This window comes from Cherax quadricarinatus, chromosome 76 (genome assembly GCF_038502225.1).
Source record: "Cherax quadricarinatus isolate ZL_2023a chromosome 76, ASM3850222v1, whole genome shotgun sequence".
Lineage (NCBI taxonomy): Eukaryota > Metazoa > Arthropoda > Malacostraca > Decapoda > Parastacidae > Cherax > Cherax quadricarinatus.
Genome location: NC_091367.1, coordinates 21,714,210 through 21,741,459, shown reverse-complemented (window position 1 = coordinate 21,741,459; position 27,250 = coordinate 21,714,210). Strand labels below are relative to the sequence as shown.

Sequence of the window (27,250 nt, the reverse complement as noted above, 5' to 3'; positions counted from 1 at the left end):
TTACCCAAAAAAGGATCCAATTACATTGGCGAGGCCTAAAGCGATGATCTCCTGTGTAGCATCAAAGGTTCTTCCTTTAGCAAAGGCACTGACAATGGCAATAAGGTCAAGAATGGCAATGAATGGCACCATTACTAAACCAATGCCAATGTCGCTCATGATCTCCGTAAATGTTATGGTCTGGTTATTGATCTCAGTGGAGAATGGTGGAAGAGAAGCAGCTGGGATTCCAGGCTCCACGTAACCTCAAACGTCAAAAAATAGCATATTAATTTTTTTTTATAAATTTTCCAGCGTGCCCAGAATCAAATCTCAGGATAAACGAAAAAAAAACCAGGCTTCTCTTTTTCTCAACCGTTCCCTTCCAGTCGTCCCCTTCCCAGTCACCCCCCTTCCAGCTGTTCCCTTCCAGCTGTTCCCTTCCAGCTGTTCCCTTCCAGCTGTTCCCTTCTCAGCGAACCCCTTCCAGCCGTCTCCTTCCCAGCCGTCCCCTCCCAGTCATCTTCTTCCAGTCGTTCCCTTCCAACAGCCCCTACCCAGCTGTCCCTTTCCAGCTGTCCTCTTCCAGCCATCCCCTTCCCAGCCATCCCCTTCGAGCTGTCCTCTGAGGTAACTTGTAAAACAAGTGTTTCAACACTTTAAACAATTCAGACTTAGAAAGCACTCACCGGTGTATCTGATTTAACTAATCTAGGAATCAAGAATAAACACAGTGATGTATAAGTGCCGAAAATCTCAGGCTGTACAGTGGGTGTCAGAGGTCACCAATTTGCGAAACACGCAAGTCACATAGTAATAATAATAATAATAATAATAATAATAATAATAGTTTCTTTATAATCTATATAACTTATATATATATATATATATATATATATATATATATATATATATATATATAAAACTACAGTATACACACAAGTACATAAAACTAAATACTTTTATAGTATACCTTTACCCTAGCCAGCCTACCCAGGAGAACCTTTAAGGTGAATGAGGAGGAAAGTTTGCAATAAGGAATATTGAAAATATAAATAATCTATAAAATTATATATATCAAATTGCAGTATGTACTACCATCCTGCAAAACTGTGCAGTTTACAACCAGACTAACATGTCCGGACTCGTGGAACTTCGTGTTTATCAAGAACTGCAAGAAGGCCCTGTCACGTGCCTTCAGCATTCTATGGAGAGGGAGCATGGACACAGGGGTCGTCCCACACACATTAAAAATAACAGACATAGCCCCACTCCACAAAAGTGGCAGTAAAGTAATTGCAAAGAACTACAGACCGATAAGAAGCAAGATGGCCAACCACATAGATACCCATCAGTTGCACAACCCAGGACAACACGGGTTTAGAGCAGGTCGCTCCTGTCTGCCACAGTTACTGGACCACTATGACAAGGTCCTGGATGCTGTAGTGGATAAACAAAATACAGATGTAGTATACACAGACTTGGCAAAAGCTCTCGATAAGTGTGACCATGGTGTAATAGCACACAAAATGGGCGATAAAGTAATAACAGGAAAAGTTGGTAGATGAATCTATAACTTCCTGACAAATAGAACACAAAGAGTAATAGTAAACAGAGTAAAGTCTGAGACAGCTACGGTGAAAAGCTCTGTTCCACAAGGCACAGTACTCGCTCCCATTCTGTTTCTCATCTTTATTGCCAAGAGATTTTTATTATAATCAAAAAGAAGCGCTAAGCCACAAGGGCTATACAGTATAGCCATGACAGTGTCCGCCATCAAACACCACAACAATGTATCTACTTCATCTGCTACAAAATGTTATAGAATGGATAACGAGAACCTTCAAAACTAGGGACGCCAAGCCCATGAGGATTTTCTTCAAATCGCTTGTGCTCTCTAGGCTGGAATATTGCTGGACACTTACGGCCCCCTTCAAGGCTGGCAACATTGCTGACCTGAAGAATGTACAGAGAACTTTCACGGCACCTAAATTACTGGGAAAGGTTGAAATTCCTTGATTTGTATTCCTGAAAGACAGGCGAGAAAGATAAATGATAATATACATTTAGAAAATCTTAGAGGGATTAGTACCAAACTCGCACACGAAAATCACTCCCTACGAAAGCAAAAGATTCGGCAGGAGATGCAACATTTCCCCAATGAAAAGCAGGGGCGCCACGAGTACGCTAACAGACAATATAGTAAGCGTAAGGGGCCCAAGACTGTTCAACTGCCTCCCAGCATACATAACGGGGATTACCAATAGACCCCTGGCTGTCTTCCAGAAGGCACTGGACGGGCACTTACAGTCAATACCTGATCAACCGGGCTGTGGTTCGTACGTTGGTTTATCTGCTGCTAGCAGTAACAGCCTCGTTGATAAAACCCTGATAAACCACAAGGCCTGGTCTCAGACCGGGCCACTGGGGCTTTGACCCTCGAAACCCTCTCCAGGTAGACTCCACCACTGATATTAAATCAGGAAAATATTTTATGGTCTGCCCAAGTTGAAAACATCTTTGGGATAAAATTACATCTATACTAAAAGACAGGAACACCAACAAAACAGCATCATTCCTAGAACACATGACAGTCTTCTATAACAGCTGCAGAAATAAAAGGAGTGGGGCAGATGGGGCTGTCACCCTTGGGGCTGGTGCTGTCTTGGAAGATAGCACTTGTAAGAATGTAGACATGACAGTGCACAAGATGATGATGGTGCTGGTCTGGAGGACAGTGCACCAGATGGTGATGGTGCTGGTCTGGAGGACAGTGCACCAGATAGTGATGGTGCTGGTCTGGAGGACAGTGCACAAGATGGTGATGGTGCTGGTCTGGAGGACAGTGCACCAGATGGTGATGGTGCTGGTCTGGAGGACAGTGCACCAGATAGTGATGGTGCTGGTCTGCAGGACAGTGCACAAGATGGTGATGGTGCTGGTCTGCAGGACAGTGCACAAGATGGTGATGGTGCTGGTCTGGAGGACAGTGCACCAGATAGTGATGGTGCTGGTCTGCAGGACAGTGCACAAGATGGTGATGGTGCTGGTCTAGAGGACAGTGCACCAGATAGTGATGGTGCTGGTCTGGAGGACAGTGCACCAGATAGTGATGGTGCTGGTCTGCAGGACAGTGCACAAGATGGTGATGGTGCTGGTCTGCAGGACAGTGCACAAGATGGTGATGGTGCTGGTCTGGAGGACAGTGCACCAGATAGTGATGGTGTTGGTCTGGAGGACAGTGCACAAGATGATGATGCTGTCCTGGAGGACAGTGCACCATATGGTGATGGTGCTGGTCTGGAGGACACTGCACCTGATGGTGATGGTGATGGTCTGGAGGACAGTGCACCAGATAGTGATGGTGCTGATCTGCAGGACAGTGCACAAGATGGTGATGGTGCTGGTCTGGAGGACAGTGCACCAGATGGTGATGGTGCTGGTCTGGAGGACAGTGCACCAGATAGTGATGGTGCTGGTCTGCAGGACAGTGCACAAGATGGTGATGGTGCTGGTCTGCAGGACAGTGCACAAGATGGTGATGGTGCTGGTCTGGAGGACAGTGCACCATGGTGTTGGTCTGGAGGACAGTGCACAAGATGATGATGCTGTCCTGGAGGAAAGTGCACCATATGGTGATGGTGCTGGTCTGGAGGACACTGCACCTGATGGTGATGGTGATGGTCTGGAGGACACTGCACCTGATGGTGATGGTGATGGTCTGGAGGACAGTGCACCAGATAGTGATGGTGCTGATCTGCAGGACAGTGCACAAGATGGTGATGGTGCTGGTCTGGAGGACAGTGCACCAGATGGTGATGGTGCTGGTCTGGAGGACAGTGCACCAGATAGTGATGGTGCTGGTCTGCAGGACAGTGCACAAGATGGTGATGGTGCTGGTCTGGAGGACAGTGCACCAGATAGTGATGGTGCTGGTCTGCAGGACAGTGCACAAGATGGTGATGGTGCTGGTCTGGAGGACAGTGCACCAGATAGTGATGGTGCTGGTCTGGAGGACAGTGCACCAGATAGTGATGGTGCTGGTCTGCAGGACAGTGCACAAGATGGTGATGGTGCTGGTCTGGAGGACAGTGCACCAGATAGTGATGGTGCTGGTCTGGAGGACAGTGCACCAGATAGTGATGGTGCTGGTCTGGAGGACAGTGCACCAGATAGTGATGGTGCTGGTCTGCAGGACAGTGCACAAGATGGTGATGGTGCTGGTCTGGAGGACAGTGCACCAGATAGTGATGGTGCTGGTCTGGAGGACAGTGCACCAGATAGTGATGGTGCTGGTCTGGAGGACAGTGCACCAGATAGTGATGGTGCTGGTCTGCAGGACAGTGCACAAGATGGTGATGGTGCTGGTCTGGAGGACAGTGCACCAGATAGTGATGGTGCTGGTCTGGAGGACAGTGCACCAGATAGTGATGGTGCTGGTCTGCAGGACAGTGCACAAGATGGTGATGGTGCTGGTCTGGAGGACAGTGCACCAGATGGTGATGGTGCTGGTCTGGAGGACAGTGCACCAGATAGTGATGGTGTTGGTCTGCAGGACAGTGCACAAGATGGTGATGGTGCTGGTCTGCAGGACAGTGCACAAGATGGTGATGGTGCTGGTCTGGAGGACAGTGCACCAGATAGTGATGGTGCTGGTCTGCAGGACAGTGCACAAGATGGTGATGGTGCTGGTCTGGAGGACAGTGCACCAGATAGTGATGGTGCTGGTCTGGAGGACAGTGCACCAGATAGTGATGGTGCTGGTCTGCAGGACAGTGCACAAGATGGTGATGGTGCTGGTCTGCAGGACAGTGCACAAGATGGTGATGGTGCTGGTCTGGAGGACAGTGCACCAGATAGTGATGGTGTTGGTCTGGAGGACAGTGCACAAGATGATGATGCTGTCCTGGAGGACAGTGCACCATATGGTGATGGTGCTGGTCTGGAGGACACTGCACCTGATGGTGATGGTCTGGAGGACACTGCACCTGATGGTGATGGTGATGGTCTGGAGGACACTGCACCTGATGGTGATGGTGATGGTCTGGAGGACAGTGCACCTGATGGTGATGGCGCTGGTCTGGAGGACAGTGCACCTGATGATGGTGATGGTGCTGGTCAGGAGGACAGTGCACCAGATGGTGATGGTGCTGTCCTGGAGGACAGTGCACCTGATGGTGATGGTGCTGGTCTGGAGGACAGTGCACCTGATGGTGATGGTGCTGGTCTGGAGGACAATGCACCAGATGGTGATGGTGCTGGTTTGGAGGACAGTGCACCAGATAGTGATGGTGCTGGTCTGGAGGAGAGTGCACATGATGGTGATGGTCTGGAGGACAGTGCATCAGATGGTGATGGTGCTGGTCTGGAGGACAGTGCACAAAATGGTGATGGTGCTGGTCTGGAGGACAGTACACCAGATAGTGATGGTGCTGGTCTGGAGGACAGTGCACAAGATAGTGATGGTGCTGGTCTGGAGGACAGTGCACAAAATGGTGATGGTGCTGGTCTGGAGGTCAGTGCACCAGATAGTGATGGTGCTGGTATGGAGGACAGTGCACCAGATAGTGATGGTGCTGGTCTGCAGGACAGTGCACAAGATGGTGATGGTGCTGGTCTGGAGGGCAGTGCACAAGATAGTGATGGTGCTGGTCTGGAGGACTGTGCACAAGATGATGACGGTGCTGTTCTGGAGGACAGTGCACAAGATGATGATGGTGCTGGTCTGGAGGACAGTGCACAAGATGATGATGGTGCTGGTCTGGAGGACAGTGCACAAGATGATGATGGTGCTGGTCTGGAGGACAGTGCACCAGATATTGATGGTGCTGGTCTGGAGGACTGTGCACCAGATGGAGTTGGTGCTGGTCTGGAGGACTGTGCACCAGATGGAGATGGTGCTGGTCTAGAGGGCTGTGCACCACATGGAGATGGTTCTGGTCTTGAGGACAGTGCACAAGATGGGGATGGTGCTGCTCTGGAGGACAGTGCACCAGATAGTGATGGTGCTGGTCTGGACGACAGTGCACCAGATAGTGATGGTGCTGGTCTGGAGGACAGTGCACCAGATAGCGATGGTGCTGGTCTGGAGGGCAGTGCACCAGATAGCGATGGTACTGGTCTGGAGGACTGTGCACTTGATGGTGATGGTGCTGACCTGGAGGACAGTGCACCAGATAGTGATGGTGCTGGTCTGGAGGACAGTGCACCAGATAGCGATGGTGCTGGTCTGGAGGACAGTGCACCAGATAGTGATGGTGCTGGTCTGGAGGACAGTGCACCAGATAGTGATGGTGCCGGTCTGGAGGACTGTGCACAAGATGGTGATGGTGCTGTCCTTGAGGGCAGTGCACCAGATAGTGATGGTGCTGGTCTGGACGACAGTGCACCAGATAGTGATGGTGCTGGTCTGGAGGACAGTGCACCAGATAGCGATGGTGCTGGTCTGGAGTACAGTGCACCAGATATCAATGGTGCTGGTCTAGAGGACAGTGCACAAGATGGTGATTGTGCTGGCCTGGAGGATAGTGCATCAGATAGTGATGGTGCTGGTCTGGAGGACAGTGCACAAAATGGTGATGGTGCTGGTCTGGAGGACAGTGCACCAGATAGTAATGGTGCTGGTCTGGAGGACATTGCACCAGATAGCGATGGTGCTGGTCTGGAGGACAGTGCACCAGATAGTGATGGTGCTGGTCTGGAGGACAGCGCACCAGATAGTGATGGTGCTGGTCTGGAGGACAGTGCACAAGATGGTGCTGGTCTGGAGGACAGAGCACCAGATAGCGATGGTGCTGGTCTGGAGGACAGTGCACCAGATAGCGATGGTGCTGGTCTGGAGGACAGTGCACCAGATAGTGATGGTGCTGGTCTGGAGGACAGTGCACAAGATGGTGCTGGTCTGGAGGACAGTGCACCAGATAGTTATGGTGCTGGTCTGGAGCACAGTGCACAAGATGGTGCTGGCCTGGAGGACAGTGCACCAGATAGTGATAGTGCTGGTCTGGAGGACAGTGCACCAGATGGAGAATCTGGCTCTGGTGATGAAACAGGTGAAGACAATGCTATACAAATTCCCGAGGTATAGCGTAGAATTACTGCTGGAGACAGAATAAAGGGGAACGATGCTTTGGGGAACAGTGTTGATACATTTCCAGAAAAAAACTGGTGTAAGCAGTGATGTTAGTACAGTGACTGTAGGAAATAGGGAGATGGAAAAAATTCTAATCTATGCAAATTCTTTGCCATAGGTATCTGTAGGCATGAAACGTCTGGAAAAACAGAAAGAACTGAGACAAGATGGGAGTTACGTAGATGACAGTTAAGAAATAAGTGAGATACTGATTCCCAGTGTAATTCAGTGTTTAGTGAGCCATTAACCGGACTAAGAGCCGAAAATCTAAACGGATTTTTTATGACTGATACTCAAAATTTGGTCAGTTCGAAAATTTTCTTTATCTTAACCCCACAAGACTTCGAATAAACAATAAATGACGTCCATGCACTCTGCCCCAGGCCCAGACTCATGGAACTCTGTGTTCATCAAGAACTGCGAGAAGCCTCTTTCACGTGCCTTCAGCATTCTATGGAGAGGAAGCATGGACACAGTGGTCATCCCACACTCACTAAAAGCAACAGACATAGTGAAGGAAGGTGGGGCTAAGGTGGTAGAAAAGCAATCTTTGAAAGGGTTCTAAGAAGCAAGATCGCCACCAGCCTAGATATCCATCAGTTACACAACTCAGGGCAACATGGGTTTAGAGAACGTTGCTCCTGTCTGTTCTAACAAACTAGATTCATGTACCAATTTTTCCTGTTATTCCTTTATCACGCATTTTGTGTGCTATTACACCATGGTCACACTTGTCGAATGCTTTTGCAAAGTCTGTGTATACTACATCAGCATTTTGTTTGTCCTCTAGAGCATCCAGAACCTTGTCATAGTGGTCCAGTAGTTGGGTTGTGTAAATGATGGGTATCTAGATGATTGACGATCTTGCTTCTTAGAACCCTTTCAAAGATTTTTATTGGGACGTTACCGCTATTGGTCTGTAATTCTTTTCTTTTTGCTTTACTGCCCCCCTTTGTGGAGTGGGGCTATGTATGTTATTTTAAGTTCCTTTGACATTAATTTTGCCAAAACAAAGGAATTTAGCAAGGCGAGCCTTTACTGATAAACCTTTACGTGTAAGTTACATTCATCACTACAGGGCAACACAGCCATATAAACCTTTCACAACGAGTAACTTACATCAGAAGCTATTAGGGAACAATTACAAGGATATATACTCCAGCAATGTGTACAAGTTACGCCAGTCACTATAGAGTATATGTACGCCATCGGATAAGTAAAGGGAAGATGGTGGGTGCCAGTGACGGTATCAAGCAATACAGACAGGCGACTCGTGCTGGTTCAGTGTTCCTGAGTATAAGGTGAATTACTTATTTTTTTCTTCTCGGTTTGATTACCTTGAGATTCTGTGTGGAAAATACTGTATATATTTTCCGGAAATACGGTAATTTATAGGTAAATAGATGCCCTATATTGTATTTTTAAAAGAAGTATGATATCGAAAATGGGAAACCTGCGGCTGGGGGAATCAGTCGCCATTGTTATTTTGAATTGGATACAACGTTAGTGTAACGGGAAGAATTTTTCGTGCTCTAGAGGTTAAAATTGGGTTGACACCTCTCAAATAGGAGGCGAAATTGTTGGATGTGCATTCCTGAATAACTTGAGATATCAGGCGACTGGACAAGACAGCTCCAGGAACCTCAGATAAGTCTGTTATGTTATAACTCTGGCCAGTTGTTATTTTCATGTATAGACAGTGAGGTTTTCTGAGTATGATACAACTTAATCTCCAGTTAAATTGGTGAGTGTTATGATTAAGATATATTCTCCTTCTGTTATATAAATGTGTGTATATACTATAATCCTTTTTTAATTTTAATATACAGTCCACAAATTTATATATTTACCAGCATTCCTGGTGATGTATATTTCATTTAATTAATAGGTCCAGAGCAACTTGTGGATATGACAGTGGTAGGTATGGAAGGGGGACATTTTTTGCGACCTAGGTGTCCCAAATTCCTACTTGTCTAACTGATAAATAATAATTATCTATGTTCATTTACTGTTATGTATATAATGATACATCCAAGTAAATGCAATTTTCCACATTCTGTGTTTTGGAGATAATTTACAAGTTTGTATCTCCACAAAAAGGTTTATATAACTGAAGTGTATATCATGCAACCAAGAACATCTTTAAACCATGGTATGGGTGGAATTAGAACCCATACCCGTACCATGGTTTGTTTGTAGTCATGTTATTAAGATTTCACGAGTCAAGACTAATATCCGGATATGTTTCCCTGTGAGGTTGAGAATAGTCAGGTGATGTACTGATACATAATATCAGCAGATCAATGTTTAAAATCATAACAGCATCTCACCTGAAATTATAAATGGCTGTTCATCCCCGTCGAGGTAATAGGCGATGACGGAAGAAATAATGACAACAATAGCATTGCGTCCAGCAGAGACGTAGAAAATAGTATTTCTTAAAACCCGCTGACCCAGACTACGACTGTTGTTGTCCAGACACGACCACCGCACACTGCGAACCTCCTGAATCAATTGAAATTAATTTGTAATTATAGCAATTGGATATTACATGTAGAAAAATGGATATATCTTATGGGTAGATCCTAGTAACAGTAGCAGAGTAGAATATTACACAATTTACCTAGACAGACTCATGATCTGAGACCGAGTCAAAGTCACGGAATAAATGAATCTCTCACAGATGACACCAACAGTGGCTGAAATATTTAAGGTAAAAGAACACAGGAGCAACTAATGAGACATTTAATGATGCTACGTTTGTCTCTCCAGAAGCTTTATAAAGTCAGTGTAAATTATACAACGACCCAGAAGTTCAATAAATGGAATATGGTGAAAAATGGTATAAAACACTCTTACGATGGATAATAAGCAAATGTATTATATTTCTATCTTTATTAACAGGATGCCACTATATTGCATTTATGTTTCTTTATATAAAGGGAACTTTGTGAGGTGCAGGAAGATGGTGAGGTGCAGGAAGACAGTAGGGTGCAGGAAGATAGTGGGGTGCAGGAAGATGGTGAGGTGCAGGAAGATGGTCAGGTTCAGGAAGACAGTGGGGTGCAGGAAGACAGTGGGGTGCAGGAAGATGGTGAGGTGCAGGAAGATGGTGAGGTGCAGGAAGATGGTGAGGTGCAGGAAGAGGGTGAGGTGCAGGAAGATGGTGAGGTGCAGGAAGACGGTGAGGTGCAGGAAGACAGTGATGTGCAGGAAGATGGTGAGGTGCAGGAAGATGGTGAGGTGCAGGAAGATGGTGAGGTTCAGGAAGACAGTGGGGTGCAGGAAGATGGTGAGGTGCAGGAAGATGGTAAGGTGCAGGAAGACAGTTAGGTGCAGGAAGACAGTGAGGTGCAGGAAGACAGTGAGGTGCAGGAAGACAGTGAGGTGCAGGAAGACAGTGAGGTGCAGGAAGACAGTGAGGTGCAGGAAGACAGTGAGGTGCAGGAAGACAGTGAGGTGCAGGAAGACAGTGAGGTGCAGGAAGACAGTGAGGTGCAGGAAGACAGTGAGGTGCAGGAAGACAGTGAGGTGCAGGAAGACAGTGAGGTGCAGGAAGACAGTGAGGTGCAGGAAGACAGTGAGGTGCAGGAAGACATGTTATTAATAATAGTCTTCTGAATAATTATGTCTAAAATGGTTGAAGATATTCAGACCACAATTCAATAAAGTTCATTATGGATAAGCTGGGAAAAGTCTTCAACTAATGTTACAACAACATAAATATAACATTAAACAAGATTCTAATGTTTTATTTATTCATGTGAGAGGTTTTAACCATCAGGAACACTGCAGAAGGCCTACTGGCCCATACGAGGCAGGTCCTTATCAAAACGACATCTACCTAAAGCTACTCAAGAAATAACTCCCGTACCCCTTGACACCAATCAAACCCAGCCCCTCCCACTCATATATTTGTCCAGTCTCTTCTTAAAGCTACCCAAGGTCCTAGCCTCTATCACCCCACTGGGAAGACTGTTCCACGCATCTACAACTCTGTTAGAAAACCAGTACTTACCTATGTCCTTTCTAAATCTAAATTTATCCAACTTAAATCCATTATTCCTGGTTCTTACCTGGCGTCATCGAAGCTGAAAACTACTGTATTGACTGGAATCAAGGATTAGGAAATTCTATAACGTCCTCCAATGTGGTAAATAGACAAATTCCGCGTTAAACAACTATAATAAGGTTGTATGGGTGGAAAATAAGAGGATGTCAAATCTGGGCAGCATATTAACTGTCTTTTATAATTGTATGTAGCGGTTGGTCAAGTTTCCGTTGGCTGTTACTAGAGAGGTGTTTGGATGTGTTCTGTCAACAATAACTGTGGTAAGTTAATGTCTATAATTTGGTATTTATAATTAGGGTGATAATATTATCAAAGTGATTAGAATCTTACTCAATCTCTAAACACAACAGTCTATAATAATAACTAGTGATCCAGTTAACCATTTCTGGTGATCAAGTCGTTAAATTTATGTAATGTCCACGATTATAATATACCAGTTACTGGTGTAAATTGAATAATCAACAATTATTACAGGTCCAGCTTTGTGTGAGTGTAGTTTGGAGTGGGCATGAAGGAGGTGCAGTGTTGTGACCTTCTGTACCATAGTCCCACCTAGCTCTGGCCAAATTATATGCATGTAAAAATTCAGATTAGTGCCTGTGAATCTCATGCATGTAATTTCTCATAATAGATTTAGACTTTAATATATAGCTTAATAATAGGTTGCATTGAGTAGGGATACTAGAAAAACTGCGACACCTAGCATCTCAAAAAATGAGTCTATATGGGCTAGATCTTTCTTGGGAAAAAAAAAACACTCTTAGCAGCAACAGCTCTTACGAGACACAAACTACATAAAGCCAGCAGGTTTTCAAAATATTTCTGGCTGCCAACATCGTGCTTCAGAGGCATTCCCAATAAATCGTGGATACAAGTCTCTACGCCAGACCAGTTTCTGATACTCATTACTGTTTTTTGTCCCTAGTTATGTGGCCACTAAATACTGGGGAAACACTCCCCTCAAGGAAGGCTCCTTGACGCTGGTGAGGGGCTCTTGATCTAGGGAATTGGATCTGTGCTCCAGTTGGATCTGTGCTCCAGTTCCCTGAATTAAGCCTGAATGCCTTCCATCCCCCCATAGGCGCTGTATAATCCCACGGGTTTAGTGCTTCCCCCTTGATTATAATAATAATAATAATAATGGGGAAACACTCAGGAATAGTTATCTTACTGTTAAGAATCGTATCTACCACTAACCATCAGGTGATTCAGATGTTCTATAGGTCTTTTAGTTTACTGTTATGCAAATTGTGCCCTTAAGGCCACTTGTGAGACTGTGACACTTGGAGTCTCTGGGTATCTGTGTCGACGGTACTTGCTGAAGAGTACAACTCACAAGAGGCCAGATTACACAAATTTTCTCACACCCAGTTGATTTTAAGGGGATGAAATAGAACATGTTTCTTTAGTTCTTTGTTAATGTTGTGGCCGGAGAACTAATCCGTGAGTTGTTGGCTGAAGAGAAAGAATTTCATCCAGTTGCAAGGGGAAAATTCTGGGTTCTCAGAGAGTGCGGTAGACCGCTGGCTACAGTTGCTAAGCTTCTTTTAGTCTTCCTCTCCTACCAGTGTCCTCCAGGTCTCTCTGACCTCATCCTGCCCATCTATGTACCTTGCTGTTCCAGTTTATTACTGCTGTGTTTCTAGTGCTGTCAGCTGCTATAGGGTTTATAAACTGGTCTCTCTTTTCGTTGGTGTTACTCTGACAGACTAAACCGTAACAACAAGATTTAGTGAGTCATGAAGGTGGTTTTGAAGGGACTTGATCAAGAGTGCGCCAAAGCGACGCTGGTGTGGGATTCATGTGTAAAAGGCTGCATTTGTCGTCACAGTGGTGGACCATGCTAACCTCCCCATGGTGTGTAGAAATATACATAGTTGGATGAATCTTATTAGCCAGCTGGCCGAGAAGTTAACACACTGGCCCGTGAGTTTTAGGACTTACAATGGGTAAAAGCCCCGCCCGTTCTCTGATTTAGGTGACAGGAGTGTTGCATTTACGTATTTTTTATAACTAGCCACCACTTTGATACAGCTTTATGTAGTTTATTGGTTAAGCATGTATCACATTCTTATGTTCATTTCTGTCGCAGTCCAAAGGTCTGTGTGATCCACCAGACTGTGGATGTCACGGATATCTGTGATTAACGTGGATTGGTGCTATAGGTTCTTTGGTTGATCTTCCATTTAGTTCCTTTGCCTTTATCTCCAGTCATGTTGCTAAGGTGTTGAAGGTCCATTGTTGTCGGTGCAGCTGCAGCGCTTGGCAAACCTACGGATAGCGTTCCGATACCTCAGTAAGGATTCGTTTAAGACTCTGTATACCATCTACGTCAGGCCCATACTGGAGTATGCAGCACCAGTTTGGAATCCACACCTAGTCAAGCACGTCAAGAAATTAGAGAAAGTGCAAAGGTTTACAATAAGACTAGTCCCAGAGCTACGGGGATTGTCCTATGAAGAAAGGTTGAGGGAAATCGGCCTGACGACACTGGAGGACAGGAGGGTCAGGGGAGACATGATAACGACATATAAAATACTGCGCGGAATAGACGAGGTGGACAAAGACGGGATGTTCCAGAGATGGGACACAGACACAAGAGGTCACAATTGGAAGTTGAAGACTCAGATGAATCAAAGGGATGTTAGGAAGTATTTCTTCAGTCATAGAGTAGTCAGGCCATGGAATAGCCTAGAAGGTGATGTGGTAGAGGCAGGAACCATACATAGTTTTAAGGCGAGGTATGATAGAGCTCATGGGGCAGGGAGAGAGAGGACCTAGTAGCAATTAGCGAAGAGGCGGGGCCAGGAGCTGTGAATCGACCCCTGCAACCACAAATAGGTAAGTACAAATAGGTGAGTACACACACACACACACACACACACACACACACACACACACACACACACACATATGCACACATGTGGTAATGCTTTATTTACAGCTAGCAAAGTCAGGGTATTTCTCCAGAATGGTCTGCAATATACCACTGTGGATAAAGTACTTTGCCATTTCTTGAACACTTCTGAGTGAGTTGTTTCTAAATTCATTAATTTTATCGCACTCCAGTACATAATGACGCAAGGTGTGACAATAGTCCATCTGGCAAAGTTTACATTTCGTTTGGTCTACATCTGGTGGTGGTGATTTAACCTGCCAAAGATACTTGTAACCCAGCCGGAGCCGGGCAGTAGTGACATCCAAGAGTCTGCTTATTTTGTTGGATGCACCATAGACATGTGGCTCCTCCTGCATGATAGAATGATGATAGATGGACTCACTGGTGTCAATCTCCCTGAGCCTTAAGTCCATAAATTTCAGCTGAAGTTCTTTTCGTATTATTGTTCTCAAACTACTACTTGACAAGCCAAGATTGTAATCTACTCCCTCTTTGAAAGCATACAGCTTAGCCAATTTATCAGTTCTATCATGCATCTGGCGTCAAAACAAGAGAAAAATATGGATCTTTTGAAGACGTGATTCACCGGTGCCACCAATGTAGCATATATATATATATATATATATAAAAAATAATATATAGGGAAGTACCACCTCTATGGCTGGAATGGGGACCCTCATCCTCAGAGAAGACAATAAACGTACCTCAGAGAAAACTCAAGGTTCTCCCCGGAGCTGTTTGAATATTTTCTTCTCCTACCACCCCCTATATGTTTATTATTCTATGTGAACATTTATTAATAAACAAAATACATTTACATATATATATATATATATATATATATATATATATATATGTATATATATATATATATATATATAAATAGTGCCGAATATGTAGAACTGGTCAGTTAGCAAGAACTCATTTAAAATGAAGTCCTTTCTAAAATTTTGTCTTATACGTTTAAAAATATGTTTTTTTCATTAATGTTAAGGTAAAAAAAATTTAATTTTGCTCCAAAAGAATCTTAGAAAACTTACCTAACCTTATTATAATAAGAACAATTTATTTTAGCCTAACCCAACTAAATATATTTTAGATTTGTTTACAAAAAATAATTTAATACTATACAAACACAGTGAAATATGAAATTAAGACACATGTGCAACATCTGGGTATCTTTATTGTAGACGTTTCGCCATCCAGTGGCTTTATCAATACAAATTCCAGGACATAACTTGAAGACAGTAGGACTATGTACAGAAGATGAGGTAATCAGTCCCTCAACCTTGGAGTTGGTGAGAAGAGCACCGTAGTCGTGGAGATTCTGAAGCAGAAGCAAGGCGCCAGACGCTTATATACTAACGTCAAGTGGAAATGGGACGTGTAGCAGACGAGGGCATAGTCACTGGTAGGCGGGATACCCCAGTGGAAGTAGGTCCTACCCAAAGGGATGTTTTAGTTGTAGTAGTAGTTGTCGTAGTCGTGGAGGTTATGTACATGTCCTCAGAATCAAGATTCCATGATGCTGCAGTGTCTGACAGGTTGTGCAAGAATGGTATATAATACCATTCGGTATTATATACCATTCTTACACAGTGAAATATATTTTTTTCGTTAGGTTCAGAATGATTTTGGCGAAATTATTGCATACACAAATTTTCGCTTGTCCTATATGGCAAGACGAGCGTTGCTATTTAAGCCAAGATCGCAAGTTCTGCCTATCGGCACGATATTATATATATATATATATATATATATATATATATATATATATATATATATATATATATATATATATATATATATATATATATATATATATATATAGGTAATACATGCGATTTTGGATAAATAGCAGCGCTCTTCTTGCTGAATAAGGCAAGAGAAAATTTGTGTACGTAATAATTTCGCAAAAATCATTCTGAAAGAAAAAAAATATATTTCATTGTGTTTAATATTAAATTATTGTAAACTTATCTAAAATATATTTCGTTGGATTAGGTTAAATTAAATTACAGAAGCCAGTCACTGGACCAGGCCTACAGCCTGTCCAGGTCCCTTTGTAGTCCTGCCTGATCCTCATCAGATTTAATTCTTCTCATTAACTTCACATCATCTGTAAACAGGGACACTATTGCTTCTATTGCTTCCGTCATGTTATTCACATATACCAGAAATAGCACCGGTCTTCGGACTGACCCCTGTGGAACCCTCTCGTCACAGGCGCCTACTCTGACACCTCGTCACGTACCATGACTCGTTGTTGCCTTCTTGTCAGGTATTCTCTGATCTATTGTAGTGCCTTTCCTGTTATACGTGTCTGCTCCTCTAGCTTTTGCACTAATCTTTTGTGTTTAACAGTGTCAAAAGTCCTCTTGCAGTCCAAGAAAATGCAATCTACCCACTCCTTTCTCTATTGTCTTACTTCCATTATCTTGTCATAAAACTCCAGTAGATGTGTGACTCAGGATTTCCCTTCCTTGAAACCGTGTTAGTTGTCGTGTATGAGCTTGTTCCTTTCTAGGTACTCCACCACTTTTTTCCTGATAATCTTCTCCATGACTTTGTATACCATGCATGTCAGTGACACTGTTCTGTAGTTTAGTGACTCGTGTCTATCTTCTTTCTAAAAAAATGGGACTGCATTTGCCGTCTTACACACCTCAGGTAGTTGTCTAGTTTCAATTGATGTGTTGAAGATTGTTGTTAGTAGCACTCACAGCATCTTTGCTCCCTAAGGACCCACGGAGAGATGTCCGGTCTTACCGCCTTTAAGGTATCTAGTTCACTTATCAGTTTCTTCTCCTTCTCGGTTGCGTGTTTCGTCCAGCACTTGTTGGAGCATCACTTGCTGGTGTACCTTGCCATTCCGGTTTTCCCAAGTCCTTCTTGTCTTCACTGTAAATACTCCTTTAAATCTTATGTCGAGCTCCTCACATACTTCTTGGTCGTTTCTTGTTAACTCCCCTCCTTCCTTCCTCAACCTGATTACCTGGTCCTTGATGTGGCTATACAACAACTTCAGGTCAGACTTGACTTTCGATGCAATGTCGTTTTCGTACTGTCATTGGGCCTCTCTCCTTATCTGTGCATACTCGTTTCTGGCTCTTCGACTAATCTCTATTTTCCTGGGTCCTTTGTCTTCTACACTTTTTCCATTCTCTAGCACACTTAGTTTTGGCATCTCTACAACTTTCGGTGAACCAAGGGCTCGTTCTGGTCTTCCCATTATTTCTCTTGCCTTTGGGAACAAACCTCTCCTCTGCACCCTTGCAGTTTGTTGTCATTAGTCCATCATTATGTTTACTGATTTTCCCACCAGTTCTCTTTCCCACTGAACCCCTTGCAGGAAATTCCTCATGCCCGAGTTGTCCCCCCTTTTGCAGTTTAGCTTCTTCCATCCTACTCCTGTTTCCCTCTCCACTTATAACTATATATTTGAGCCATGTGATCATTAGCTCCAAGGGGCCTTTCGTATGTGAAATCCTCGATATCTGAACTACTCAAGGTGAATACGATGTCCAGTGATGCTGGTTCATCCTCACCTCTGTCTTTGGTAGTGTCCCTAACATGCTGACGCATCAGGTTTTCCAGTACTACCTCCATCATCTTGGCTCTCATGTTTCGGGATCTCCATGTGGCTCCAGGTTTTCCCAATCTCCTTGTGAGCCTTTTTGGCCACCTCAGCTAGTGTGTCCACCATTGCTCTGTTGCTTTCTTCATATTCTTCTCTTGGCCTCCTGCTGTTCTGTGGAGGTTTATACATCACTGCAATTGTCACCTTAGGGCTCCCAGACTGAATTCTTTTTACTCTGTGGTCCCTTTCGCCCATTCTGTCCATTCCTTTCATTTCCTGAAATCCCTCTATCCTCAGGGTCTGATATCCAGATGAAAAGCATCGTGTCTGTTATCATCCCGGTGAGTTTCGATTCTGTTAGTGCTGTGATGTCTGGGGACGCCTCCTTAATTTTTTCATATCACTCCTCACACTTATTTGTTATTCCATCCGTGTTGTGTACCAAACCTTCAACTTCTTTTTTAATACTGTGGTCTGAGGGGTACATTGGAGTTGGGGAAGCGGGAAACCTGGTGAGGTACTATGGGGGGTTACTGTGAAGTTAGAGTTTGTGGTGAAGGAGGTGGGGCTGTGGGTAGAGCATGTTGGTTTTAGGTTACTGTGCTTGGTTGCAGTGGGGTTGTCAGGGTTAAAGGCTTTCTGTAGGTGGTTGTAAGTGACGTTGTATTTGCTTTTCTTCCTGAGTCTGGGTTCTCCTGCTTGTGTTCTCTCACCTAGTTGTGGCTGCAGGGGTCGATTCATAGCTCGTGTATGTATCGTGTCCAGCACTTGTTGGTGTATCCCACCTTTCCACCTTTCTGGAGTCCTTTCTGTCTCCGCTGTGAATACTTCTTTGAATCTTATGTTGAGCTCCTCACATACTTCCAGGTCGTTTCTTGTAAACTCCTTTCCTCCCTTCCTCAGCCTGATTACCTGGTCTTTCACTGTTCTTTTCTTCCTAATGTAACTGTACAACAGCTTTGGGTCAGACTTGGCTTTGGCTGCTATGTTATTTTTGCATTGTCGTTGGGCCTCCAACCTTACCTGTGCATATTCATTTCTTGTTTTTTGACTACTTTCCTTATTCACCTGTGTCCTTAGCCTCCTATACTTCTTCCATTCTCTAGCACACTTGGTTTTTGCTTCTCTACATTTTTGGGTGAACCAAGGGCTCGTTCTGGCCTTCTCACTTTATCTATTGTCTTTGGGTACAAACCTCTCCTCCGCTTCCTTGCATATTGTTTTCACATATTCCATCATTTCGTTTACTGATTTCCCTGCCAGTTCTTTATCCCACTGAACCCTGTGCAGGAAATTCCTCATGCCTGTGTAGTCCCTTCTTTTGTAGTTTGGCTTCATTCGTCCTGCCTTCCCTTAGAATCACACGATCGCTTGCTCTGAGGGGCGTTTCTTATGTGAATATTAGGTTCAGTCTTGCTGGTTCATCCTCTCCCCTCTCTCTGATAGTGTCCCTAACGTATTGATGCATGAGCTTTTCTATACTGCCTCTATACTGCTGGCTGCTGGGTGACAGTAATGGTGAGGATGGTGGTGCTGTCCAAGTAGTCAGTAAATGTACGCATGAGAGAATGCATATAAATGACCTCGAGGGAGACAGGAGCTGTAGTGGGGAAACAAGTGTAGTCAAGTACGAGATAAAACCAATATTGGAAACATACACATATGCAGTTTAATGTGATCCTTTATTGACAACGTTTCGCCCACACAGTGGGCTTTTTCAAGTCACAAACAGATCTACTTGGGGTGGAAGGTACGGGAGTATTTATAGTCAGAATGTTGAGGTCAGGTGGAGAATGCTGCATCTGAGGATCCACTGGGTGGGATTTTAGAGTCTTGGGTAGCTTGGCAGGGGTATTGGACAAGTTGTGAGTAGACCTTCTGCAGTGTTCTATGTTCTTTTGTGGGATAGCGATGAAGAAGTTTCTTGGCAAGTGGTTCAGCTATGTTATAGAAGCCATTGTTCTGGTTGAAATTGTTGGTTATAGAGATAAGCGATGATTCCAGGATTCTTCTGTATTGAGTGTTGTCTTCTGTGGCGATAAGTCTTGAGTTTCTGTAGTTGATTAAATGGTTGTGTGAATTGCGATGTTGTACACAGGCATTCCTTGTATCGTCAGTCCTGCTTGCGTATTGGTGTTCTGAAATACGTGTTTGGAGGTCTCTTGATGTTTCGCCCACATATAATTTGTTGCAGCCATTACAAGGGATTATGTATACCCCTGCAGAGGATGGAAGCTTGTCCTGTCTACTACTGGTGATGTCCTTGATGGTCGTGGTTGTAGAGGTAGATACTTGGAATGATGTATTGGAAAAGATGTTGGAAACATGTTTGGCAATGGAGTTGGTGGGGAGGACTATGTATCTCTTCTCGGCAGTGTCTTCTCTGGGTGTGTTGAAGATGTTTAATGCCCGCCGTCTGCATATGTGTTTATGTTTCCATAGTGTCGGTATTTTATACCACTTATTTTCATCATAAAACCAATATTACAAACTAGTAATACCACAGGAGATAGCAAACAGGGATACTCCACTAGCAATAGTGAGGATATATTGCCAGAAGCAACTGGTGAGAGCTCCATTGTTAGTACTAGTAAGGATAGGAATGAGACAGGTAAACATGCACCAACAGGGAATACAGTCACAGAAACCCAAGGCAAACGGATACCAAGCCTGTGCACATACTATGCACTTGGTATCTGCAGTCATGGGAAATCTGGAAAAACACATGGGACGTGCAACTTTGACTACCCTAGAAAATGCCGTACTCATATGACAACAGAAAAATGCAAACTCCCTTCCTGTAAGCTTTTTCACCCTGAAATGTGTCTCTCTTCAGTACAGGAAAGACTGTGCTATAACTTAAATTGCCAGGCACACCATCTAAAGGCGACAAAAAGATACAAAACATCCAGGCCATGGGAAAGCCTGGGTAGCCACAGCCACTCAAGAGGGAGAGGTTTTTTAGTGCCAGGAAGGAAAAAAAACTGGCAGGAAATGGCGGAAATCGTACGCCAAATCAAGTCATTTCTGGAGTGAAACCACAGTCGATGGCCTCCACTCCAAACCAGATACTAGTGCCGGAAAAAAAAGTACCCCCCAGTGCCCCCAATACCACCAGTCCGATGACATTCTTCTTTGCAAATATACAGGGTCTAAATCCAGCAACGAACAACAAAAGACCTTTCATCGGTGGACTGCTTGCAGAGGCAAAGGCAATGTTCGCGGCTTTCAGAGACCCACAAAAAGATTCAATTGGACTACTAAAAATGGATCCCAGGTTATAACCTATACAGATGTCACAGTGAACAGGCAAAAGGGGGGTTGGGGTGATTGGCCTGTATATCGCAGAGTCACTTGTTTGCACAAAACTGCTTAATGCCTCAAATGTTGTAGTGGAAGTTTTAGCAGTAAAGATCGAGAACCAAAACCTAGTCATTGTGGTAGTCTACAAGCCTCCGGATGCAACGTCTCAGCAATTCCAGAAACAGCTGTCAAAAATTGACCACTGTCTGGAAAATCTGCCAGCTCCTGCCCCCAACATCTTGCTCCTGGGGGATTTCAACTTGAGGCATCTAAAATGGAGGAATATAGCAAATAATGTTGTTGCAGTGATAACACCAGGAGGCAGCTCTGACGAGAACTCTCTCACACACACACACACGAGCTTTTAAATCTCTGCACAAAATTCAACTTAAACCAGCAAATAATAGAGCCTACTAGACTGGAGAATACACTAGACCTCATCTTCACTAACAATGATGATCTGATACGAAATGTCACCATATCAAAAACAATATACTCAGATCACAACATAATCGAGGTTCAGACATGTATGCGCGGAGCCCCAGACCGACAAAATGAGATTAGTCACAAAATAGAGCGAAAAACCAACGTAAAAGACCTGGGAGTGATCATGTCGGAGGATCTCATCTTCAAGGGCCATAACATTGTATTAATAGCATCTGCTAGAAAAATGACAGGATGGATAATGAGAACCTTCAAAACTAGGGATGCCAAGCCCATGATGACACTCTTCAGGTCACTTGTTCTATCTAGGCTGGAATATTGCTGCACACTAACAGCACCTTTCAAGGCAGGTGAAATTGTTGACCTAGAAAATGTACAGAGAACCTTGACGGCGCGCATAACTGAGATAAAACACCTCAATTACTGGGAGCGCTTGAGGTTCCTAAACCTGTATTCCCTGGAACGCAGGCGGGAGAGATACATGATTATATACACCTGGAAAATCCTAGAGGGACTAGTACCGAACTTGCACACGAAAATCACTCACTACGAAAGCAAAAGGCTCGGCAGACGATGCAACATCCCCCTAATGAAAAGCAGGGGTGTCACTAGCACGTTAAGAGACAATACAGTAAGTGTCAGGGGCCCGAGACTGTTCAACTGCCTCCCAGCATACATAAGGGGGATTACCAATAGACCCCTGACAGTCTTCAAGCTGGCAGTGGACAAGCACCTAAAGTCGGTACCTGACCAGCCGGGCTGTGACTCGTACGTTGGATTGCATGCAGCCAGCAGTAACAGCCTGGTTGATCAGGCTCTGATCCACCAGGAGGCCTGGTCACAGACCGGTCTGCGAGGGCGTTGACCCCCGGAACTCTCTCCAGGTAAACCCCAGGTAAACATCTTAGCTCTCTCTGTTTCTGGGCCCTAATGTGGCTCCAGGTTTTCCCAATCGATTTCTTTGTGATTGAAGTCACACACAACTAGTAGCTTTGCCCTGCCCCCATGGGCACATCTTGCTATTTCGTCCAGTGTGTCAACCATCTCTCTGTTACTTTCATCATATTCTTGTCTTGGCTTCCTGCTATTCTGTGGTGGGTTATACATCATTGCAATGACCACCTTGGGACCTTCAGTCTGTGTTCCTATTATCTGTCACCTCTCTCCAGCTCCCCAAAATCCCATTGGTTATTGATGAGCAGTTCCGCTCCTCCATTCCCTCCCACCCCATTCACAATGTCTTTCCTCATGATCTGATATCCAGTTGGAAAGATGGCGTTTATTATCATTCCTGTGAGCTTGACTTCTGTAAGTTCTTTGATGTCTGTTGACATCATAGCATGATATAACTTGTTCGTTATACCAGTGCTGGTGTACCACATCTTCAGTTTCCTCTCCAACACTGAATTCTGGGGGATTTGTGGGTGTGGGAGTGTTGGGGGCCTGGGAGGGTGTTCTTGGATTCTACTGCGTATTGTGAGGTGGGGGTTGTGAGTGTGGTTTGTGTTGAGATAATGTGTTTGGCTGCAGGGTTCTGAGGGCAGTTCTGTGGGTTTTTCTGTGTGTGTGTGCTTGTGTGTGTGTGTGTGTTTACTCACCTAGTTATGGTTGCAGGGGTCGAGTTATAGCTCCTGGCCCGCCTCTTCACTGACCGCTACTGGGTGACACTTCCTGCTCCATGAACTTTATCATACCTCTTCTTAAAGCTATGCATGGATCCTGCCTCCACTATATCACTTCCCAGAATATTCCACTTCCTGACAACCCTGTGACTAAAGAAATACTTCCTAATGTCCCTGTGATTCATCTGAGTTTTCAACTTCCAACTGTGACCCCTTGTTGCGGTGTCCAATCTCTGGAACATCCTGTCTCTGTGCACCCTGCCGATTCCTCTCAGTATTTTATATGTCGTTATCATATCCCCCCTGGTCAAGGACCAGGTAATCAGGTCGAGGAAGGAAGGAGGGAAGCTCACAAAGAGTGACCAGGAAGTGTATTTGATGAACATATAATATTTAGTGAAGTTTTCAGTGGAGACAAAAAAGCTTCCAGAAAAAACAAAGTTATAACATATAAGATTTCAGGACGTTCCTGTGGAAACCAGACGCCAGATTTAAGGAACGATTTAACCTGTGTAATCACTGAGCACTTCTAGTAAGGGAGAAAATTTGGAGATTTTTAAGAATACCAAAGGTTAAAAGAAAAAAAAAAGATAAAACTTGCAGTAATTAACACACAAGATTTTCACTGAGGTAAAACGAGGACTTGAATATATCCTTCTTACACTGAAGTAGAAATATTTCTTGAAAAAGACCTTTAACGTCAAGAAAGACGAGTTCCAGAAAAGAGGACCTGTAGATATTTAGATGTATAGCACTAATAAAAAAGTCATTTCACATTCTTAAAACAACATAGATAATGCGACGATCTTCTTACCTTCAGGAGGAAGAGGACGACAGTGCAGATGAGGCCGAGTGTGAGGTCCTGCCATCTTACCTTCAGGAGGAAGAGGACGACAGTGCAGATGAGGCCGAGTGTGAGGTCCTGCCATCTTACCTTCAGGAGGAAGAGGACGACAGTGCAGATGAGGCCGAGTGTGAGGTCCTGCCATCTTACCTTCAGGAGGAAGAGGACGACAGTGCAGATGAGGCCGAGTGTGAGGTCCTGCCATCTTACCTTCAGGAGGAAGAGGACGACAGTGCAGATGAGGCTGAGTGTGAGGTCCCGCCATCTTACCTTCAGGAGGAAGAGGACGACAGTGCAGATGAGGCTGAGTGTGAGGTCCTGCCATCTTACCTTCAGGAGGAAGAGGACGACAACGCAGATGAGGCCGAGTGTGAGGTCCTGCCATCTTACCTTCAGGAGGAAGAGGACGACAATGCAGATGAGGCCGAGTGTGAGGTCCTGCCATCGTAAATCTTGGATATTTGAGAAGACTTTCACCCAAGTGTCGATCAGCCCTTTGGTCTTGAGACGAAGACCAAACAGTAGCTTAAGCTGGGACGAAGCTATGATGATAGCTGCAGCTGAGGTGAACCCACTGATGACTGGCTGAGAGATGAAGTTGATGATAAACCCTGAAAATGTAATATTCAAATTCTAAACTGATCAGGAAACATGTAAATATAATACGTGTGAAACTGATCAGGAACAATGTGGAAGCTGGTTAAGAACCTTGCAGATGTATCAAATAAGGAATAAAGATCCCTGCAGATACAACATCGTGATGAGAAAGAATACGCTGAAGCTGGAGTAACAGAAGAGAAATAATGGGGTGAGGATGTGATGAATAAGACACATGTGTAACATCTGCCTGAGTTTACAACATTAGGGGCAAGAGAGCTATGTAAATGGAGATGCCAATACGAGGCTAAACATCGGTTAATTAGGAAGATTAAGAGATTCTGGGTTGAAGTGGGGGATGCTGGGAGAGATGCTGGTGATCTGAAGCGAGATAAACTGAAAGTTCAGTGTAGCAGTGGGAAATATATGATAATTTAAACGAAAAACGAATATTTGATATATCGATATGACTCACGATACTGTAACAGCTGGTCAGCTGGTTCAGTGGTTAACACACTGACCTGTGAGTTTTACCACTTCCCTACCATGGGATCGATCCCCACCCGTTCTGCGATTTGAAAAAAAAAGATATATTCCAGTTCAACACAAAAATGTATCATTAAACAATAGCATCAATTAAACGAATTAAAAATGCTTGTTTCCTTGTCCCATTCTTTCCTTTTTCCACTTTTCTCTGTACACACGATATGATCATTTTAAAAGGGGTGGACAGGCAAGCCAGCGGAAGGCTTCGGTCAAATGACCGAAAGCTCCAACGGCGAGTCATCAAATGACTAAGACCGGCGTCAGGAAACACTTATCCTGTTTCCAGATGAACCTTACCTAACCTAACGTTACCTTAGTTAATAAAACATACCTCACTTGTTCCAGTACATCACTTCCAGGTACTGTACCTCACTTGTTCCAGTACATCACTTCCAGGTACTGTACTTCACTTGTTCCAGTACATTACTTCCAGGTACTGTACCTCACTTGTTCCAGTACATCACTTCCAGGTACTGTACTTCACTTGTTCCAGTACATCACTTCCAGGTACTGTACCTCACTTGTTCCAGTACATCACTTCCAGGTACTGTACGTCACTTGTTCCAGTACATCACTTCCAGGTACTGCACCTCACTTGTTCCAGTACATCACTTCCAGGTACTGTACCTCACTTGTTCCAGTACATCACTTCCAGGTACTGTACTTCACTTGTTCCAGTACATCACTTCCAGGTACTGTACCTCACTTGTTCCAGTACATCACTTCCAGGTACTGTACCTCACTTGTTCCAGTGCATCACTTCCAGGTACTGTACCTCACTTGTTTCAGTACATCACTTCCAGGTACTGTACTCCACTTGTTCCAGTACATCACTTCCAGGTACTGCACCTCACTTGTTCCAGTACATCACTTCCAGGTACTGCACCTCACTTGTTCCAGTACATCACTTCCAGGTACTGTACCTCACTTGTTCCAGTACATCACTTCCAGGTACTGTACCTCACTTGTTCCAGTACATCACTTCCAGGTACTGCACCTCACTTGTTACAGTACATCACTTCCAGGTACTGTACCTCACTTCTTCCAGTACATCACTTCCAGGTACTGTACCTCACTTGTTCCAGTACATCACTTCCAGGTACTGTACCTCACTTCAGCTCTAGCACGACATGAACTTTAAAATGGTATAAAATACCGACAGGTTGTTAGGTAAGACACATATGCAACAGTTAGACACTGCAACACAAGGGTATCTTGGTACAGACCTACAATCAACTTCGACAACCTCTACTAGTGAGAACGGCTGGATTTGAGAGGGACCTGACCTCCCAACATCTGAGTTCTTACCTCTTCTAGTGACCTACGTCTCACCTCTTGGCGCTATATAAGGCTCCATCCTGTCACTTCATCTCCATATTGTTTCATTCTATGGAACAATGCTCTTCTCCAGACTGAGGGACTGACCACCTCAAAACTTTAAGGGTGATGGACTGATTACATCGTCTTCAAGTATCTTCTGCTTCTATCAACTTTTCTGTACTCGACTGAAGAAGCCTACTGTGTAGGCGAAACGTTTCGAAATAAAGATACCTAACTGTTGCATATGTGTCTTACCTAACAACATCTAGCACGACATGTTCGGACAATTCTAAAAGTTGGTAGCAGTTGATCAAATAGCTTCTGTAACTAGTTCCTCTGACCAGGCACACGAGAGGATATAATCCAAGCAGGAGTGAAAGCTCCTACTGAGCAGTGAAAGTTCCTACTGAGCAGTGAAAGTTCCTACTGAGCAGTGAAGGCTGATGCTCCACCCTCTGCCTTCAGGTACTTCCCAACACATTCACTTTCAGGGTATACCCTAGGAGAGCCCTTACTAACCTGCGGGTAGTCAGGCAGTGCTGGTCATTTGTAGGCTGCTTGAAGACTCGGTAGGACGAACCTCCGAGGGAAGGTAAGAGCTGTACCCCAGAGCAGCCTGCGTCTCATACCTTGGAGATAAATGATGCAAAGCTGACAGTAGGTGCTAAGAAAAAGCCACAGTTGACCAAATAAGACTGTCCATAGGCGAAATATCTCAATTAAGTTCCTTTTACAACTGAGTTTTTTTAACCTGTGACTAGTAGTAATAGTTGCATAAGATCAGCCAGGATGCAAGAGGCAGTTCATGCTAGTCGTCTCTCCAAACCTCGTTTTCTCGAGATACTTAGAGCGCAGCAGCGTAGTCACTCTCTCCACCACACACGTCCTGTCATGTGTGGTGGAGTGGGAAGT

At 44.4% G+C, this 27,250-nt stretch overlaps 1 protein-coding gene across 1 annotated transcript in view; it reads right to left on the bottom strand.

Moving 5' to 3' along the window:
• The window catches only part of LOC128703729 (sodium-independent sulfate anion transporter-like), a 79,058-nt gene that overhangs the window by 30,208 nt on the left and 21,600 nt on the right, over positions 1 to 27,250 (bottom strand). The window contains exons 4-6 of the mRNA XM_070101368.1: positions 24,266 to 24,486; positions 9,442 to 9,616; positions 5 to 245 (exon numbers count right to left, since the gene is read on the bottom strand). Coding sequence (XP_069957469.1) covers positions 5 to 245; positions 9,442 to 9,616; positions 24,266 to 24,486 — 637 coding nt within the window. The remainder of the gene's footprint in view (positions 1 to 4; positions 246 to 9,441; positions 9,617 to 24,265; positions 24,487 to 27,250) is intronic.